The following is a 22482-nucleotide window of genomic DNA, read 5'->3' on the forward strand; positions in this document are numbered from 1 at the left end:
AGTGATGTCTTCACAGGTGTGAGTCTATATTGCTATTCTGCCCACTTGAGGGCACCTTAGTCTGTTTTTGTTCAGAAGAGGAATTCATACCTTTTAGCAAACAGTACCATTCATAACATGTGCGTTCCTATTAGAGGAATAGTCCATAAAGGACAATGAAACAGTCATTGTTTCCCGCTGATCTGTCATCATTTGTGCACATCTACCATAGCAGTGCCTGGCACTTGGTGCCAGTATCCAGTCTGGCTTTTGTCATTGATGCCTCATGGAAAATATTCCCTGGGGGCCTAAAATGGCATACCAGAGATGGTATGGATGTTTCAGATGTTGAAAAGAAAGACTGCATAATCAAGACAGGTGTTGGTTGATCTGCATGCGTTCATGTGCGTTAGGGAGCACACAGGCTCTGTACTACGCATGTGTGAGTGAGGCTGCCAGAGAAAAGCAGTGTTGTGGATCGGAATTCCTCCTCACTGGCTCGTGCTGCCCTAATTAGAGAGAGGGGCTCGTTACATAGGGGCTACACACAAACACCAGACAGCTAGGCCCCTTTTTATCGCATTCTATCTATCTCGCCCAGGCACACCAGTATGTATGCCTGGGCATGTACTGTGCTGTACACACAGAGAGAGGTGTGTACGTATAAACACACACACGCGCACAGGGACAGACGCAGATACGTACACACACTCACATTCACACACAAACACACACACACAATACACACACACACAGATGCAAATAGATTCAGCTATATTGTGGTTTGTATAGCCACACACAGTCCCATAGCATAGGGGGTGTTTGGAATGCTTGATGGGAGTCGATCCGGCTCTTGCGTAGGCTCGCAAATGGTTTTAAAAAAATGGCATGATGAGCATGGTACTGTATAATACATGCATCACTCAAATTCAACTATATATGCAAATCTACAATAGATGTGTGTGCACTTGTGTCAGTGTGTGTGCGTGCCTGGGTCTCCGTGTGTGAGTGTTTGCATGCGTTCTTGTGTGTGTGTGACACAGTGTTTGTATTTGTGAGTGTGCCTCCCCATCGGTCAGTGGGCTGTAACTCTGGGACCGGGCGGCAGTGGCCTTTGAGCTTCGCCACCGCTCTTGCGCCAATTACCCCCTTATTTATGAATTTGAGCACAGTTGACCTTCTGTAGGAGAGACGTAAATTTGTTTGGCTGAAGAACGGCAGAACAAATGGTCTGTTGGGAGCGGCCCCCTCTTCTATCCTCCCAGCCCTCCCTGCACATAAGCAATAACTCTCCTCCGCCCAGGCCAGGCCAAGCCCAGCTACTCTGCCTGCAGCCAAAAGGAGCTGGATAGAACTGGCAGCTATAAGTGCTCTGTGTATATCTGCTTGTGTGAGCGGATGCATGTGTATGGGAGAGGACATGTTATAAGTGAGGAGGTATATGTTGTACTTTAATGCATGAAGTGCGTTGGTCTATCACCTATTTGGACATTTGTGATTATGTTGTGTGTGTGTGTGTTTCTGATAGCCCAATGTGTGTGTGTGTGTGTGTGTGTGTGTGTGTTTCTGATAGCCCAATGTGTGTGTGTGTGTGTGTGTGTGTGTTTCTGACAATGTGTGTGTGAGTGAGTGTGTGTGTGTGTGTGTGTGTGTGTGTGTGTGTGTGTGTGTGTGTGTGTGTGTGTGTGTGTGTGTGTGTGTGTGTGTGTGTGTGTGTGTGTTCTTTGTGTGACTGCAGCAGCGCAGGGTGGGCACGTTGCCAGGCTCATGTGCATGACTGGATTGGCAGAGAGGGAGGGAGGGAGGGAGAGAGAGAGAGAGAGAGAGAGAGAAAAAAAGAGGGAGTAAGGGCTAGAGAGGGGGAGAGAGAGAGGTCACACAGGAGTGGGCCACGCCCCCACCCTCGCCTCTGTTTGTGTTTGGGCTTCCTGTGAGAAAAACAACTGACTCCTGAAGAATGTGACTCCCAATTAGAGAGAGAGAGAGGAAGAGAGAGAGAGAATGAGACGAGAACCCTGCTCTCCCAGCAACACTGCAGCGTTACTTCACAGCAAAAAATCTCCATTCAATCTGCACAAACATCCCCACCCCATTCAGTCTGCACACTGTGGAGAATCGAACGAGAGCTACCTACTTATCCTATCAGTCACAATATATTAAAATGCAGCAGAGTGTACCCAAGCTACGGTAACCAGAAGTAAATTGAATAAATCAATTGAATAAAACCAACTGTTCCGTATGTAGTCAGTTTCAATTGGACGTAATTGCACAGGAATGAAAATCAAAAAAAGCCTTAATAAACCGGCAGCCAATTTGTTTTCTTATTGTGTTTGCACTAATATGATTGTGAGTGTTGTGACCGTTTCTTAACAACAGGTTAAAGAGCTCGGGAAGAACTAGCTTCGAGAGTTTTGGAGGTGATGGAATTCTGGAAACCTTGAGTCTCGGCAGACTCTCCTCCCACGCTCGCGGGTGAGCCGGCTGTAACTGTAATGATGACAAATCAGACCAAATATTTACGCCCGTCGAGTTGTACTTTGGCTTGGGTCACTGCACGCTCTGCCCTATTAGATATTCCCCTGAAACGTTTGAGTTTTTTCACATTTTCAGTAGTTTTCAACATGTCTTGCTCCCCATGCACCTGTCTATCTTCTACTCATCTACACATACTCAGAAATAATGCACCCATATAATTTACATCATTTGCAAAGTGCTTTTCGTTATGCAAGACTAATCTCAGTGCATAAAATCAAAGATCAACTAGAAAGTTACGGGGATGGGTGGGATCCAGGGATGCTGGTCCATGTTGACTCCAATGCTTCCCACAGTTGTGTCAAGTTGGCTGGATGTCCTTTGGGTGGTGGGACATTCTTGATACACATGGGAAACTATTGAGCGTGAAAAACCCAACAGCGTTGCAGTTCTTGACACAACCTGGTGTGCCTGGCATCTACTACCATACCCCGTTCAAAGGCACTTTCATCTTTCATCTTGCCTATTCACCCTCTGAATGGCACACACAGACAATCCATGTCTCAATTGTCTCAAGATTTAAAAAGTGACCTCAATAGGGGATCATAACTTTCACCTCGGGTTTACCTGGTCAGTCTATGTCATGGAAAGAGCAGGTGTGCTTAATGTTTTGTACACTCAGCTCTTGGACTCACAGAAAAAGCAACCCAATAATTGATTGCTGGATTTTTCGTTGTTGCATTTCTTAGATGAATAAACTATTTGAAGAGGGATGCAAGCTCCATGGGCCAGAGAGTTTGAACAAAGAGAGAAAGCTAGATGGCAGTAGGCTATTGCAGTTATTTGTTCAGAACCGTAACCTTTCAACCTTAGTGAAGAGAGACAAAAAAAAACATGTTGTTCAAGCATTTCATTACAATGATGAAGATAGGACAACAAAAAGTATTTCATTTAACTGCTGACGGTAAGTTAGGAATGAAGCAACAATATAGAGAAAACGAAGTCTGCCTTTTTTATGGCAGTTTTGGAGCAGTGGCTTCTTCCTTGCTGAGCAGCCTTTCAGGTTATGTCAATATAGGACTCATTTTTACTGTGGATAGATACTTTTGTACCTGTTTCCTCCAGCATCTTCACAAGGTCCTTTGCTGTTGTTCTGGGATTGATTAGCACTTTTCGCACCAAAGTACATTTATCTCTAGGAGACAGAACGCGTCTCCTTCCTGAGGCTGCGTGGTCCCATGGTGTTTATACTTGCGTACTATTGTTTGTACAGATGAACATGGTACCTTCAGGCGTTTGGAAATTGATCCCAAGGATGAACCAGACTTGTGGAGGTCTACAATACATCCACAGGTACACCTCCAATTGACTCAAATGATGTCAATTAGCCTATCAGAAGATTCTAAATGCATGACATCATTTTCTGGAATTTTCCAAGCTGTTTAACGGCCCAGTCAATTTAGTGTATGAAATCTTCTGACCCACTGGAATTGTGATACAGTGAATTCTAAGTGAAATAATCTGTCTGTAAACAATTGTTAGAAAAATGACTTGTGTCATGCACAAAGTAGACGTCCTAACCGACTTGCCAAAACTATAGTTTGTTAACAAGAAATTTGTGGAGTGGTTGAAAGACAAGTTTTAATGACTCCAACCTGAGTGTATGTTAACTTCCGACTTCAACTGAACATAGGCGTACAGAGGCCCATTATCAGCAACCATCACTCCTGTATTCCACTGGCACGTTGTGTTAGCTAATCCAAGTTTATCATTTTAAAAGGCCAATTGATCATTATAAAACCCTTTTGCAATTATGTTAGCACAGCCGAAAACTGTTGTCCTGATTAAAGAAGCAATAAAACTGGCCTCCTTTAGACTATTTGGACAATTTTTTTCCTTTTCTTTCAAATACAAGGACATTTCTAAGTGACCCCAACCTTTTGAATGGTAGTGTATATAGCCTCTATAAAGCAACAGAAGCTTAGGCCTAACCCCATATAGATAGAGATACCACCAACATGCATTTCTTTATGTGAGAGGGCTACTGCATCTGCTGTACAGATATAGATGTACAGAAGGAGGCTAATTCATACATTTTCAATCAGAATATGTTGTATGAATATGACCATTCTATTGTTAGATTATAGGAGTTACTCTGGTAGGCCTGAAACATTCATCCTCACCTCAACTGTCAGTGCGCACTGCCTTCTTATCATAGGCTTGAAGTAGCTAAAGCTTAATAATAACCACACCAAACCTTCACAAAAGTTTCTAAACACAAAAGTTTCTAAACTTTATTGGGATAATATCAGAAGTAAGTTAAGCCATTGTTTATAGAGAAAATATGAGCAGGCCTATATATTGCGGCATATATTCATTGTCCTACTTATAACCTATTGTCGCCCTTTCTTGTAGTCAAATGACCTAGTGGCCTCATGGGTGGAATGTTACAAATATTTTCCTAGAATTTCATAATTAATAAACATAATTTTAAAAACCATGCAAAAAATCTGGTGTTTCTATGTCAAATATGTTTTTATATTTCAGTCTTTAGTGATGTATATATAGTGTAATATTTGGAAGCAAACTCAAAATTGAATACATTTCAACTCTATATCTGACAAGTGTTATTTTTTGTTGTTGCCCATAACCATTTGTGTGAGTTGTATACTTTGGTTTCAAAGTAAGTTTGTTTAAGACTACCAAGAAAACACTCTGTCACCCTGATTTAGCCCACTGCAGTACAGGTTAAAGTACATATGGAGCACACAATTAAAAAGATACATCAAATTTAATTTTGCCAATGAAAATGTCTCAACAGAATTAAACAAAACAGGTTGTCACGGCTGTCGTAAGAACGGGACCAAGGCGCAGCGGATGTTGAGTTCCACATATTTCATTTAAAGAGAAACTTAAACAAAACAAAACAAATCAATAAACAAACAACTAACCGTGACTACGTGGTGCACATGCACAAACACAAAACAATATCCCACAAACGCAGGTGGGAAAAATAGCTACTTAAATATGATCCCCAATTAGAGACAACGATTACCAGCCGCCTCTAATTGGGAATCATACAAAACACCAACATAGAAAATATAAACTAGAGCACAACATAGAAATTATAAACTAGAATACCCCCTAGTCACGCCCTGACCTACTACACCATAGAGAAACAAGGGCTCTCTATGGTCAGGGCGTGACACAGGTTTGCATATTTAAATAACTGGTTTCAATTAACAAACAAGCTTACAATAATAATAATATTTTTAACTTAACCAGGCAAGTCATTTAAGAACAAATTCTTCCTTACAATGACGGCCTACAGGGGAACAGTGGGTTAACTGCCTTGTTCAGGAGCAGAACAACACATTTTTATCTTGTCAGCTCAGGGATTTGATCCAGCAACCTTTCAGTTACTGGCCCAACACTCTGACCACTAGGCTACCTGCCAACCCAAAGCAACTTATTATATATAAATGTAAGTTCCAAAATCACATCCTACCTGAATAGGGAGATGCACAGTAGCCTGCATTTGGTTGTTACTTATATTAAATTCCCCTTGTAGGCTTTTCACTACAGGCATACTCTTTTCCCTCTATCTTTTGTTTTACTCCAGTGAAAAAGGCCACCTTCAGCAGCAGGCACATGTGCAGGCAAGGAGTGAGAGAATGGTGCTGAAGTGCGAATTCGGGGTGTAGGCTATGATAGACAGCCTCTCCTGGACCATTTGACCTGCTCTCATTTTTATTCACATTTCTTTAGAGGCCAAAATGCTGGCGATTACCAGTTAAAGGTAAACCTGGGCCTTTTCCCCATCAGAGTTGTGTTTCCTTAAAATGGACTTGTTGCAGATAGAAATTCTGTGCATAAATACATAGTGCACATAAAAATGACTTTTGAAGTGAGATTCCCACATACCGAATAAAAAATACAAGTTAAATGGGTTTTCATTAAATGTTCAACTCTAGGCCTACTGATGGTTTTGCCAAAATGTTGCGCAGATATAGCAAATGTGACCACTCTGGTATTGGCATGTGCGCTCTTAGCCAACAGTGCAGGTAGAGCCTCCTACATGATGAGATTATTATGGACAAAAGTGCAAGATTATTTTTATTTGTCAAATGGCAGCTAAGCATCGATCATCATTCACCAAAATAAGACTGTGTACTTTCACCACCCTGTGAGGTTCATCATAACTTATTTCCTCTGTAGCTTAATAAACTGCATGCTTTCCCATGATGTCCTGACATTTTCTTACCCGACATGTAGACTTATTTACTGCATAAAAGGTTTGGATGGAAACCTGGTTAACATCAAGCCATTTTGAGGATGCTGAAATTGTATTTTGGATGAGTGTGTACATGCTTAAGGGGGCTTTTGAAGTAGCTTAATCCGATTTAAACATTGCGACTGGTTTTGTTTATGCCACATATAAAAGGTAATCAAATTTAAAAAGTTCAATGATAAATATTTAGGCTATATTGAAGCATTCGAGGTGTGCAAAGGAATAGCCGCTTGGATTGGAGAGGAGGCACGGTGTGTGTTAAGCTTCCCTGAATAACTGGGTCTGCCGGGAGCATATGTGGCCACATTATTATAGGAGGACTTGGGAGAATGATGATCTGCAACAGACAGCACATTCAGTATCAGAAGTAAGAATACAGCCAGACTGGCCTGCTACTGTGCCTTTCTACACCTTATAAACCATTGAGTAGGCCCACAGCTGATCCAAATCGAATAAAACATTCAAATCACAGGTCTTTTGCGCCGTTATGTTTTTATGTGTGATATGATTGCCTTTTGCAGATCTGGACAAACGATCCACCTACTGTACCGCTATTGTCACTATGAATGGTGGCTAGAGGGGCAGGATAGACCCTTAGACTGGTAGACTATACTGACCTGTGGCAGTGTAAAAGTTAACACGGAAAAGCGTAGTGCATAAGGGAAGCCCCTAAACACCTTGGTAAAAGGGGAGGCAGATGCAAGCAGATGAGGAAATGTGGCTCGGTTGGAATAAATTATATAGTAAAATCTGCAAAAGAGCGAATATAAACCAGGGAAAAAAGCACTACCCTGTCCTATTTTGGACCCCCTCCCCCCTTCCCCCAAAGTAAATTGCCATCTGTCTCTACATAAAAATTATAATACAGTATAATGTATAACAATATTAAACCATATAATTAAAGCAACACTCAAAGTCAATCATACGCTTAACACACAATGTCCCTTTGACTCTGCAGTGAGACTTATTTATAGATTTACAACGTTCAGCTCTGTCATACCGACGACATGCTCTGCATACTTTCCCTCCCCCGGGGGCCAAGACGGACGATATGTAAACCCCTTGGTTTCTATATAAAGGCACGTGCCCTGACGAAGAGAACACAATATCCAGCTCTGTCTTTCACACTAAAGCCTGCCGCTCCGTCTTCTTCACCTTCAGACCGACAGAAACCTGAGACAGACCAATCAACATGTTGAGAAATAGCCTGGTGTCCTCTGTGGCTGCTGCATCCCAGATTCCAGTCCCACTTTTGTTTTGTTTCTCTGGATGGAAGGCCCACAGGCTAACCCGGAAGTCCAGCGGGATGTGGGGAGGAGGCACTGCTGCAACTTGTTCTCTGGCTCTCTCTATCTCTTTTTTTCTTTGTCTCTTGTTCTCTCTCTCTTTTTTTTGTCTCCTGAACTCTTTATCTCAATATATCTCTCTCTCTCCATCCCTCCATAGAGATCTGTCTAGCTTCCTAATAGGAGACATTGGCTTTAGCATCAGTCCCTAGGGCAGTGGAAGATGCTTTTCCTATGCACTCCTCTGGCTATGGGTTTACCAAGGGAGAGAGAGACAAGGGAAGTGGATGGGAGGACACACTGTATCTCTCTGCTTGAAGACACTATGGTTCAAGAATAAATGCTTAAAGTTTAGGTTTTGAGTAACCTTTTGCAGATGAGGATTTGTGTTAGGCAGATATACAGTTGAAGTCTGAAGTTTACATACACTCAGGTTGTAGTCATTAAAACTCGTTATTCAACCAATCCACAAATGTCTTGTTAACAAACTATAGGTTTGGCAAGTCGGTTAGGACATCTACTTTGTGCATGACACAAGTCATTTTTTTCCCCAACAATTGTTTACAGACAGATTATTTCACTTATAATTCACTGTATCACAATTCCAGTGGGTCAGAAGTTTACATACGCTAAGTTGACTTTGCCTTTAAACAGCTTGGAAAATTCCAGAAAATGATGCCATGGCTTTAGAAGCTTCTGATAGGCTAATTGACATCATTTGAGTCAATTGGAAGTGTACCTGTGAATGTATTTCAAGGGCTACCTTCAAACTCAGTGCCTCTTTGCTTGACATCATGGGAAAATCAAAAGAAATCAGCCAAAACCTCAGAAAAAAAAAAACAAGTCCGGTTCATCCAAGGGAGCAATTTTTATTTAACCTTTATTTAACCAGGTAGGCTAGTTGAGAACAAGTTCTCATTTACAACTGGGACCTGGCCAAGGTAAAGCAAAGCAGTGCGACACAAACAACAACACCGAGTTACACATGGAATAAACAAACATACAGTCAATAATACAATAGAAAAAAAGTATATATACAGTGTGTGCAAATGAGGTAGGATAAAGGAGGTAAGGCAATAAATAGGCCACATTGGCAAAATAATTACAATATAGCAAATAAACACTGGAGTGATAGATGTGCAGAAGATGAATGTGCAAGTATGTGCAGAATAAATAAATAACAGTATGGGGATGAGGTAGTTGGATGGGCTATGTACAGGTGCAGTGATCTGTGAGCTGCTCTGACAGCTGGTGCTTAAAGTTAGTGAGGGAGATATGAGTCTCCAGCTTCAGTGATCTTTTCAGTTTGTTCCAGTCATTGGCAGCAGAAAACTGGAAGGAAAGGCGGCCAAAGGAGGAATTGGCTTTAGGGGTGACCAATGAAATATGCCTGCTGGAGTGTGTGCTACGGGTGGGTGCTACTATGGTGACCAGATAAGGTGGGGCTTTACCTAGCAAAGAATTATAGATGACCTGGAGCCAGTGGGTTTGGCGACGAATATGAAGCGAGGGCCAGCCAACTAGAGCATACAGGTCGCAGTGGTGGGTAGTATATGGGGCTTTGGTGACAAAACGGATGGCACTGTGATAGACTGCATCCAATTTGTAGAGTAGAGTGTTGGAGGCTTTTACGAGGGTATGTTTGGCGGCATGAGTGAAGGATGCTTTGTTGCGAAATAGATGTAATTTTGGATTGGAGATGCTTAATGTGAGTCTGAAAGGAGAGTTTACAGTCTAACCAGACACCTAGGTATTTGTAGTTGTCCACATATTCTAGGTCAGAACCGTTCAGTGTAGTGATTCTGGACGGGCAGGCAGGTGTGGGCAGCGATCTGTGGAAGAGCATGCATTTAGTTTTACTTGCATTCAAGAGCAGTTGGAGGCCACGGAAGGAGAGTTGTATGGCATTGAAGCTCGTCTGTGGGTTAGTAAACACAGTGTCCAAAGATGGGCCAGAAGTATACAGAATGGTGTCGTCTGCGTAGAGGATCAGAGAATCATCCGCAGCAAGAGCGACATCATTGATGTATAAAGAGAAGAAAGTCGGCCCGAGAATTGAACACTGTGGCACACCCATAGAGGCTGCCAGAGGTCCGGACAACAGGCCCTCCGATTTGACACACTGAACTCTGTCTGAGAAGTAGTTGGTGAACCAGGCGAGGCAGTCATTTGAGAAACCAAGGCTGTTGAGTCTGCCGATAAGAATCTGGTGATTGACAGAGTCGAAAGCCTTGGCCAGGTTGATGAATACAGCTGCACAGTATTGTCAAGGTACCACGTTCATCTGTACAAACAATAGTACGCAAGTATAAACATCAAGGGACCACGCAGCCGTCGTACCGCTCAGGAAGGAGATGCGATCTGTCTCCTAGAGATGAACGTACTTTGGTGCGAAAAGTGCAAATTAATCCCAGAACAACAAGGACCTTGTGAAGATGCTGGAGGAAACAGATACAAATTATCTATATCCACAGTAAAACGAGTCCTATATCGACGTAACCTGAAAGGCCTCTCAGCAAGGAAGAAGCCACTGCTCCAAACCACCGTAAAAAAGCCAGACTACGGTTTGCAACTGCACATGGGGACAATGGTCGCACTTTTTGGAGAAATGTCCTCTGGTCTGTTGAAACAAAAATTAACTGTTTGGCCATAATGACCTCGTTATGTTTGGAGGAAAAAGGGGGAGGCTTGCAAGCTGACAAACACCATCCTAACTGTGAAGCACGAGGGTGTCAGCATCATGATGTGGGGGTGCTGTGCTGCAGGAGGGACTGGTGCTCTTCACAAAATAGATGGCACCATGAGGCAGGAAAATTATGAGGATATATTGAAGCAACATTTCAGGACATCAGTCAGGAAGTTTAAGCTTGGACACAAATGGGTCTTCCAAATGGACAATGACCCAAGCATACTTCCAAAGTTGTGCCAAAAATGGTTTAAGGACAACAAAGTCAAGGTATTGGAGTGGCCATCACAAAGCCTTTACCTCAATCCTATAGAAAATGTGTGGGCAGAACTTAAAACTCATGTGCGAGCAAGCACATGTGCGAACAAGGATCCCTACAATCCTGACTCTGTTACACCAGCTCTGTCAGGAGGAATGGGCCAAAAATCACCCAACTTATTGTGGGAAGCTTGTGGAAGGCTCCCTGAAACGTTTGACCCAAGTGAAATAATGTGAAGGCAATGCTACCAAATACTAATTGAGTGTTTGTAAACTTCTGACCCACTGGGAATGTGATGAAAGAAACAAAAGCTGAAATAAATCATTCTCTCCACTATTATTTTGACATTTCATATTCTTAAAATAAAGTGTTGATCCTAACTGACCTAAGACAGGGAATTGTTACGAGGATTAAATGTCAGGTATTTAAATGTATTTGGCTAAAGTGTATGTAAACTTCCGACTTCAACTGTGTACTTGCTGTAAAGATACTGGCTGTGTACATGATTATTCGGCTTGTCTTGTGAGTCATCATAACAAATGGGCTAGGAATATCCAGGGACATCACGATATGATATTATCACGATACTTCTAGAGCCTTCAGAAAGTATTCATACCCCTTGACTTATTCCACATGTTGTGTTATAGCCTGAATTATAAGTCTGAATTGTTTTCTTTACCTATCTACACAAAATACCCAATAATGACAAAGTGAAAACATGTTTTTAGACATTTGCTGAATATGAAATACAGAAATGTCTCATTTACATAGCTTTTCACACCCCTGTTTAGAATCATATTTGGCAATGATTACAGCTGTGAGTCTTTCTGGGTAATTCTCTAAGAGCTTTGCACCCCTGGATTGTACAATATTTTCACATTATTCTTTCAAAAATTCTGTCAAGTTTGTTGTTGATCATTGCTAGACAGCCATTTTCAAGTCTTGCCATAGATTTTCAAGCCGATTTAAGTCAAAACTGTAACTAGGCCAGTCATGAAAATTAATGTTCGTCGGTAAGCAACTCCAGAGTTTATTTGGCCTTGTGTTTTAGATTATTGTCCTGCTGAAAGGTGAATTTGTCTCTGTCTGTTGGATCAGACTGAACCAGGTTTTCTTCTAGGATTTTGCCAGTGCTAATTTATTTATTTAACCTTTATTTATCTAGGCAATCTTAGCTCTATTCCATTCATTTCTATCCTGACAAAAACTCCCTAGTCCTTGCTTATGACAAGGATACCCATAACCTAATGCAGCCACCAAATATGAAGTGCTACTCAGTAATGTGTTGTGTTGGATTTTCCCCAAACATAACCCTTTGTAGGACATAAAGTTTATTTATTTATTTTGTATTATTTATTTTATTTTTTTCATTTTTTTCAGTTTACTTTAGTGCCTTATTACAAACCAGATCTATGTTTTTAAATATGTTTTATTCTGTACAAGCTTCCTTCTTTTTGCTCTGTCATTTAGGTTAGTATTGTGGAGTAACTACAATGTTGTTGATCCATCCTCAGTTTTCTCCTATCACAGCCATTCAACTCTGTAACTGTTTTAAAGTCACCATTGGCCTCATGGTGAAATCCCTGAGTGGTTTCCTTCCTCTCCCTGAACTGATTTCGGAAGGATGCCTGTAACTTTGTAATGACTGGGTGTATTGTTACACCATCCAAAGTGTAATTAATAACTTCACCATGTTCAAATGAATATTCAAAATCATCTTATTTTTTCTTTTTTTTTACCCATCTACCAATAGAAGCCCTCCCTGGTCTTCGTGGTTGAATCTGTGTTTGAAATTCACTGCTTCGACTGAGGGACCTTACCCTTAATTGAATGTGTGAGGTACAGAGATTAGTCATTCAAAAATCATGTTAAACACTTATTGCACACAGAGTGAGTTCATGCAACGTATTATGTGACTTGGTAAGATTTGTTTTACTCCTGAATGTATTTAGGCTTGCCTCAACAAAGGTGTTGAATACTTATCGACTCAAGACATTTCAGCTTTTCATTTCTTATTAGTTTGTAAAATTGTCTGAAAACATAATTCCACTTTGACATTATGGGGTGTTGTGTGTAGGTCAGTGACACAAAACCTAAATGTAATCCATTTTAAATTCAGGCTGCAACACAACAACATGTGGAGGGGTGTGAATACTTTCTGAAGGATCTGTAGTTGCTGATACTATTATTGCGATTCTCACAATTCTATATGTATTGCGATTCGATACTGTTTATTAATTTTTTTCCCGATGCGATTTGATTTTCCAAACATATTGCTTGCTTTTTCAGTGCCTTGCAAAAAAATGTTGTGTTACAAAGTGGGATTAAAATTGTTGCCAAAATAGTTACAATTAAATCAATCAATCTTTGTTTCGGCAAGCCTAAATGAGTTAGGGAGTAACATTTGGCCTACTAAATCACATAAGTTACATGAGTTCACTCATGTGATATAATAGGGGTTGACATCATTTTTGAATGACTAACCCTTCCTCTGCCCCCCATCCATACAACATCTGTCAGGTCCCTCAGTTAAGTATTGAATTTCAAGCACAGATTCAACTATAAAGACCAGGGAGATTTTATGAAAGCACCATGAAGAAAGGCAGTGATTGGTAGATGAGTAACAATAACAAATCAGACATTGAGCATGGTCAAGTTAATAATTATGCTGTGGATGATGTATTCAATCACCCAGACACATTAAAGATACAGTCCTACTTCTGACCTGAGCTGCAGGACAGGAAGGAAACTGAACGGCCAAGTTAACAGTTTTGACTTATATCTGCTTGACAATCTATGGCAAGACTTGAAAATGTCTTGCCAAGATATCCAACATCTTGACAGAGCTTGAAGAATTCAGAAAATAATACTGGGATAATATTGCACAATCCAGGTGTGAAAAGCTCTTAGAGACTTACCCAAGAAGAGGCACAGCTGGAATCACTGCCGAAGGTATTCATAACATGTATTGACTCAGGGAGCTGAATACTTACAGTGCCTTGCGAAAGTATTTGGCCCCCTTGAACTTTGCAACCTTTTGCCACATTTCAGGCTTCAAACATAAAGATATAAAACTGTATTTTTTGTGAAGAATCAACAACAAGTGGGACACAATCATGAAGTGGAACGACATTTATTGGATATTTCAAACTTTTTTAACAAATCAAAAACTGAAAAATTGGGCGTGCAAAATTATTCAGCCCCTTTACTTTCAGTGCAGCAAACTCTCTCCAGAAGTTCAGTGAGGATCTCTGAATGATCCAATGTTGACCTAAATGACTAATGATGATAAATACAATCCACCTGTGTGTAATCAAGTCTCCGTATAAATGCACCTGCACTGTGATAGTCTCAGAGGTCCGTTAAAAGCGCAGAGAGCATCATGAAGAACAAGGAACACACCAGGCAGGTCCGAGATACTGTTGTGAAGAAGTTTATAGCCGGATTTGGATACAAAAATATTTCCCAAGCTTTAAACATCCCAAGGAGCACTGTGCAAGCGATAATATTGAAATGGAAGGAGTATCAGACCACTGCAAATCTACCAAGACCTGGCCGTGCCTCTAAACTTTCAGCTCATACAAGGAGAAGACTGATCAGAGATGCAGCCAAGAGGCCCATGATCACTCTGGATGAACTGCAGAGATCTACAGCTGAGGTGGGAGACTCTGTCCATAGGACAACAGTCAGTCGTATATTGCACAAATCTGGCCTTTATGGAAGAGTGGCAAGAAGAAAGCCATTTCTTAAAGATATCCATAAAAAGTGTTGTTTAAAGTTTGCCACAAGCCACCTGGGAGACACACCAAACATGTGGAAGAAGGTGCTCTGGTCAGATGAAACCAAAATTGAACTTTTTGGCAACAATGCAAAACGTTATGTTTGGCGTAAAAGCAACACAGCTCATCACCCTGAACACACCATCCCCACTGTCAAACATGGTGGTGGCAGCATCATGGTTTGGGCCTGCTTTTCTTCAGCAGGGACAGGGAAGATGGTTAAAATTGATGGGAAGATGGATGGAGCCAAATACAGGACCATTCTGGAAGAAAACCTGATGGAGTCTGCAAAAGACCTGAGACTGGGACGGAGATTTGTCTTCCAACAAGACAATGATCCAAAACATAAAGCAAAATTTTCAATGGAATGGTTCAAAAATAAACATATCCAGGTGTTAGAATGGCCAAGTCAAAGTCCAGACCTGAATCCAATCGAGAATCTGTGGAAAGAACTGAAAACTGCTGTTCACAAATGCTCTCCATCCAACCTCACTGAGCTCGAGCTGTTTTGCAAGGAGGAATGGGGAAAAATGTCAGTCTCTCGATGTGCAAAACTGATAGAGACATACCCCAAGCGACTTACAGCTGTAATCGCAGCAAAAGGTGGCGCTACAAAGTATTAACTTAAGGGGGCTGAATAATTTTGCACGCCCAATTTTTCCGTTTTTAATTTGTTAAACAAGTTTGAAATATCCAATAAATGTCGTTCCACTTCATGATTGTGTCCCACTTGTTGTTGATTCTTCACAAAAAAATACAGTTTTATATCTTCATGCTTGACACCTGAAATGTGGCAAAAGGTCGCGAAGTTCAAGGGGGCCGAATACTTTCGCAAGGCACTGTATGCAACGACTATATTTCAGTTATTTCATTTCTATCAATCTCTAAAAAATATATATATAATAATTCTTCGAGTTTGACATTACAGAGTATTTGGTGTAGATTGTTGACCTCAAATCCCACATTGTAACACAATAAAATGGGAAGAAATCCAAGGGGTATGAATCTTTTTTACAAGGCACTGTATGTCTGCTGCAGAGGGACAAGAAAGAGCAGGACAAAATGAGATTTGATCAGTCATGGAAATAAAAGTGGTGAAAACATGTTGGCTCACTATTTAAAAAGAAGATGGAAAACAAGGTATAGAACAAGCTATAGAACAAGCTATAGAACAAGCTCTAGAACAAGCTCTAGAACAAGCTATAGAACAAGCTATAGAACAAGCTATAGAACAAGTTATAGGATGAACAATACCAGAGTTTTGGCACAGGTACAGCCGACTAGTGCTAGCTAACGCTGCCTAGAAAAATATCGATATGATGTCATCCAAAATAATATTGCGATATTTAACTGTATGGATTTTCCCCCGCGTCACTACAAATCAATTGCTTATGTTTTAGTAGTGTAACTAGGCTTTCACAGTGAAGCTTAACACAAGCACACATACAAGCACATAACACTATATAAAGGCATTCACCCAGCACTTCGCACTTGCATAGTCATCCTCGCACACGCTCACTCACACCTATACACACACTAACTTATATTCGCACACACACATGCACACACACACACACACACATTAACAGTGTCATAGCTCCCTACAAGCAGTGTAGGCTGGAGGGGGCTGGCGCTCTGATATTGACACCACGGCTGCAGTGTGGTTGGTCCTTGGCCAGTTCTCAGCCGGCTTCGTGACTGCTGCTGTGGATCCCTATAAATCAGACCCAATTACCAGGCTACAGCACTGGGCCTTTCATCCACTCACAGGCAGGCAGAGAGGGCAAACACAGGCCCCATACCGAGTACTGTAACACAGGCCCAATATCAACTACTGTAGCCTACTCTCCGCCTTTCTATGGACCTCATATCTATTAAGTGTTCATACCACAAACATACTGGTGTGGATATGATATAGCCTATGCAGGCTCTGTATATTGCCTGGTGACTGTCCATTTTCACCTGTTTGGGTGAGTTTGCTTTGTTTGGATTACAGAAAAAGAAGGAGGACAGTCCAGTATGAGTTGAGTGTTTTCTGTGTATTCATTTTTTAGATATATTTTGTTTACTTTTGCCCAATGGTTGTTTTTTGGATCAAGCCTTGGTTGGAATGGCTTTTGCTTGGATTGGCAATCTCCAGTGGATTGGATTCCACACACACACACACACACACACACACACACACACACACACGCTTACACAAACACTCCCCTGACTGCTCTTCCCTTGCTCCAGTCAGAAGAAATGTGTGCACTGTCTCCGTGTGCATATCCAGCCCTATATACGATACAATAGCTTTATCATCCTCGGTTCATACACTCATAAACATTCTCCAGCGTGTGTCACGGTTGCGGCAGAGCCCCCCTGCTAGCTCAGTAAATTGGCCCTGTGTAAACCATTCTGCCCATCTGAAATACCGGGTACATTTAAATCCCTGACATGCCTCTGTAGCGACGTGCCACGACGGGGGGGTTGTCTCATTTACCACCTGGAGGTTTTGAAGTGTCGTAACCATCTCCTCTTACTGAAGGCAGCCAGCAAGGCGGCAGAGATCCTCTTTGTCAAGTACTGTATTCAACTCCCATCAGCCAGACATGTGAGGGAGATGTTTCAATATTTCCGGGGGGCTGGGGGGTTTTGTGCATCTCACAGACTGACAGGGTGAGCGGGCTGGGGGTAAATACCAGTCACGGACCATCCGGAAGAGGAACAAATCTGTTTATTAACCTCGAGAGGAGAAGAGAGAGGAAAAAGAGAGAGGAAAAGGATACACAGACCACAGACTGTCAATCACACATGATGGTCGAAGTTCACTCGTACTCAGACTTGCACGCAGCACACACGCACACACACACTCGACCCTTCACTTGATCGTATCACACACACACACACACACACACACACACACACACACACACTCACACAGCTCCTCTAGCACCCTCTCATTTGTCATCCCAGGGCTTCTGAGAGCCTTTTCTTTTCCCTTGGATAACCTCCCTCTTTCCCAGCACTGTAAGTAATGAGCCAGGGTTGACCCTCCATGCCTCATTGTGTTAGATTTCAGCTTCTGACCTTAAAAATGAAAGCAAATCGATAGGGCGGGACACGTGAATTCCAAAGCCCAGGACGCAAGCCAAGTGTGGAGTGGAGGGAGGAATGCGGAGCTGCACAATATACTGGGTAGTAGAGAGGCTCTTTCACCTCACCTTCAATAGGGACCAACACTGTATCACCAGTGTGCTGCAGTGAATTTGCATGTAAATTGTGTGTCACCCAGTGCATTTAGTGTGGGTAATCTAAAGTGCCGCAGAGGGGATGGGGGGAGAGAGCTCAGAGCTTAGTCAAGGCTCGGGTTTTAATATTAATTTTCTGTGCGTCAAAATGTACTGGGACACTTTATTTTAAGTGTTATAACACACAGCATGTGTAGGAGAATTTTACCTGGCTTTGAGTAGTAGTGATAGTTTATGTGCAGTTTAGAAGCACTTACCGTAGCTATAATATGGTGCAATTCAAGACAATGAAATGACATGTCAATGCATCAAAGCACCCCAGCAAAGAGAGTGATACATGGTGTAGGTCAAAAGTGTCTTGACCACCTGATGTTTGTATGCACACTGTCCATAAACAACCCCTATTAAAACCCCCAGTCCGGTCAATGTCCAGTCTCCTTCCTAAATGGGCTGACCGTCTCTCTCTCCCTCCATTACAATATGCTGTAGCTCGACAGCGGTGAAGCACATTGTGTGTACTCACTACTCTACTGAGAGTAGTGGCTGGCCGTCAGTTCCAGTTAGCCCAGCATGATAATTGGCCTCCCATTGATAGACGCAGACTCCCTTCACACTCCAGGGGTCTCGGCTCATTGTCGGAAGAGGCGACACACTGCCCGAGAACACTCGAAAATTGCACATCAAATCAGCCATGCTTCACGGGCCGGCACTAACGCGTGGGGTGGGTACCACGAAGGGGGCGTGTGAGTGTGTGTGTGTGTTCTTCCATATCTCCGTGTGCAGTGTCTCTCCGGGGAGGCTAGGGTTTAACGTGGCTAACTGGAGCTGCTGGTGGCTGTGCTCTCTCTCACTCGCTCTTTTCTTCTTCTTCTTCTTCTCTCCTCTTTCTCCGTCACTGCCCAACCCTTTTTCTCTCTCTCCGTCACTTTCAGCCACCCCTCTCTCTTTCTCCCTCCTTCTCCATCCCTCTTTCTTTCTACTACGCCCACAGGGCCTTCGTTACCTCTCTGTCACCGAGCGCAGCGTCCATGGTATAGAGATATAAATAGGCTGTGAGTGGGGAGCCCTGACACCATAAATCCACAGTGGGAGGGACACGAGGGGGAGAGAGGGGTGCAGAGACAGAGGAAAGGGATGTAGTGTATACAAAATGGGGAGAAATAAGGAATATATCATGGAAAGGGAGCGATGCGCTGTAGTGATGAGGCGGTTTGTTGACGTACACAGGGAGAGGGAATTGTTGAACGGTTCAGATGCTGAGTCTCATTAAAAACATCTCACCTGTAGAGGTGCAAACTGTTTTGAGAATGCCTCCAGACTCGGGAGTATGAAGTCAGGGAGGAAAATGGCACTCCAACATCTCTCAACACATCATTTTGAGGATGGCCCTTCTATAACAGTTAACCACTAGAAAGCCTGGATTCGAACCAGGGACTGTAGTGAAGCCTCTTGAACTGAGATGCAGTGCCTTAGACCGCTACGCCTCTCGGGAGCACTCTTGTCTCTTCCTGTATCTATGCCCCCCCCACTCCATGTGAAAGATACCTACATATCACAACCCACACATACATAATGTATGTGTTTTATGTACTCAAATATATTTAGCCCTAACCTCTTCTCTCTTCCTGCAGCAGCCCTATGCTCCACCCCTCCACCCCATGGCTCCGCCCAGCCCCAGCCACAACAGCTGCAGTCACGGCGGATCCGAGCTGCTGAGTAAAACTAACCTGTACATTCGAGGCCTGCCCCCGGGGACCACGGACCAGGATCTCATCAAGCTCTGCCAACCGTGAGTGTGGTACATACACTCAGACATATAGAAACACACACACCTGCTCCTGCACATACACACACACACACACCGTATATAAACACACATGCACACCTGCTGACACACACACACGCGCGCGCGCGTACACACACACACACACACACACATGCACACCTGCTAACACACACGTGCGTACACACACACAAACACACACACGCACGCACACCTGCTGGTACACACTCACCCTTATTAAAGTTCCACCAACTGTGAATGTATAGAAACAGACACGGGTAATCATAAAAGCTCTGCCAAGTGTGTGTGTGATACAAAAACGCACACATGCGCATGAATGTGCACACACACACACACCTACACAAAGCTCAATAAAGCCCTAATAAAATGTAGATTGGACTGCCTCCCCCAGGAACCACGGACCAGGACCTCATCAAGCTGCAACCCACAGCCCACACAGACACACACACACACTTACACACTAACAGCTTTGTTCAGCTCCAATAAATTCCTCATTAATAAAGACTGCAAATTGTGAAATACAGGCTAAAAGCGAAGTCTGCCGGTTGCGTAACATTTTCTTGGCCATCTTTCCAGAAATATCCCAGTCAAATGCAGCCAATTATTTTATGATCTTTTGGAATCGGAACGCTCTGTCCAGTATTTGGTAATGCTCCTACTATGTCAGAAGTCCCGCATGTCTTGATCTTGACCCATCGAAATTCCATTAGCTAGACAGCAAACACGATAAGACAATGGAGGCACTCAGCGTTTTGACATTGCATATCTCTTAGCCACATAGTCAGTCCCATTTTGTATAATGTCCCTGTAGACAGTGTCCAATAAAACACTCCTTTTGCCGTTTAACATTGGACATACACCATTACTGCCTCACTGTCCTCTGGTGGATGCTTCACTTCACTTTCTCCAACACACTCTTCCTTTAGCATTCCCCCCCCCCCCCCCTGTATTTTTGCCATTCGCCTTGGTCAAAGGCATTGTCTAAGTGCCCCCAAGGTTGCCCGAGGTCTGCTGTGCCAATGAAAATCCAATGAAACTTTAATTAGCCAGCCACTGTTTCAAGCACAGGCGGGTAGAAACATTTTCGCAAAGGTCATCTGGCGCTGAAGTCTGTGACACCCGGGTCCCCCTCTGGTGTTGTTTTCCTTCTCCGGTCTGCTGAACCCACACCTCCTCCACCCATGTCCCACTCCCACCCCAACCCGCTCCACTCCACCACAATGGCATCCTCCCTTGGTCCGTCGCACCTTGTCCCCCAGGTTCATGTTAACCTGAAACCTCCGAAATGAGCCTCTGCGGTCTTCAGAAATGTTTTAGTCCTAGTTTAGTTTTTCGAGCACCTCTGTCACCCACGTTATTTTCTCTAATCAGTATCATGGAGTTGGCTGACTCTGCATATTTACGAGTGTTTTCCTCTCAGTGGTTAGTTTTGAAAACCTGACCCTAGGCAACAGTGACTAGAGTCTGGTGACAATGACGGACTCTTTTGACAACTTCAAGAAGGAAAAAAAAAAAGAGGAGTCCTCTTCAGACAGACAACTCTCTCAACAAATCATGATGCCAGAACGTCGCCATTCCAAACCAAAAGTTTGTAGTTGATGCTTGCGAAATGCAGTAACAAAATGTTGTTTGATTTGAGTCCTTGTGTTGTGCTGAGCCGTACTGATTCCCGAGACAGGGTCTGCTGGGTCACACACACTGTGAAACAGCCCCAGCAGCTTAGACTCCCCGTATCTCCAAAGCAAGCAGAGTGCCGCCAACGGATGCATTCTTGAGAGTGTGCCATATCGTAGCTGCTGATTGGAGGTCGTTACACACTGCCTGAGAGATGTTTGGAAATGCAAAAGTTCTCTCAACGACGCAGCAAGCTACACTCTCCCACAAGTCCTCACACAACTGATACAACTTCCTCTATTACTTCAAACATGGCCAAAATAAAAGAGAATCAATAACAACAATGGCCACAGAGTTTCTAATTATATGCACCGAGAGCAGTTGGATTTGGGAGTGTGCTTAATCTGTGTTTTATTCAGTTGGCTGGATCTGTAGCTCTCCAGAACCATCAGCCTGATATATGGGCATGGAGAAGCAGCCAGAGAAGTGGGTTTTGGCTGAACACCCAGAACGAAGGCTGGAACAGCCATTACCATGAGAAAAATGCATGGACAAGTGGGCAGGTGGGGCACGGGGGGCAGTTGGGGTACGGGGCCATTAGCGGTTGAGCAGTGCTGGGTATTTCTTGTTTGCAGTCCACCACCTAGGAGAGGTAGAGGGGCTGAGGCCGCAGGTTCTTTTGAGGAAAGAGCACATTTTAGAAGGTAGACTTGGGGCCCACACTTGGAATAACAGGGGCATTCATTCTCCCTGCCAGTGGTCCAAATCCATAAATCAAAAAGCCAAGATTGAATGGACCACAGAGCTCTCCTCCCTGCCCTCCCGCCCTTCTATCCTCCTCCCTTCTGCCTCTTCTGTTCTTCCCTGCCTACCGTTCTCCCTCCATCCCTCACTTCTGGTTCTCTGCACCCAATTTCAGCTGTGGACCGGCTACAGCTGTGCCCTCTGTCATGCTGCTTTCCCTAGCGTGGCGCCTGATCAAATGGAGAGAAACCCAAATCAAGAGCTAATCACCGCCAATTGTCCAAATAACCTTTCCCATGTGTGGCGAGGGAAGGAGGGAGGAGTGAGAGGGTGGG

The 22482-nt window shown here is 43.2% G+C and overlaps 1 protein-coding gene across 6 annotated transcripts in view; it reads left to right on the top strand.

Annotated features, from left to right (window-relative positions):
• LOC110496032 (RNA binding motif, single stranded interacting protein) overlaps positions 1–22482 on the top strand; it is a 276061-nt gene that overhangs the window by 66180 nt on the left and 187399 nt on the right. For 5 of the 6 annotated variants that reach the window (XM_090208428.1, XM_090208424.1, XM_090208425.1 and 2 more), the window contains one exon: positions 19617–19774. In XM_090208428.1, the coding sequence (XP_090064554.1) occupies positions 19644–19774 (131 nt within the window). In that variant the 5' untranslated portion in view covers positions 19617–19643. The remainder of the gene's footprint in view (positions 1–19616; positions 19775–22482) is intronic. The other variant, XM_090208426.1, reaches the window with a different exon arrangement.

Source organism: Oncorhynchus mykiss, chromosome 18 (assembly GCF_057628025.1).
Source record: "Oncorhynchus mykiss isolate SJ-2025 chromosome 18, ASM5762802v1, whole genome shotgun sequence".
NCBI lineage: Eukaryota > Metazoa > Chordata > Actinopteri > Salmoniformes > Salmonidae > Oncorhynchus > Oncorhynchus mykiss.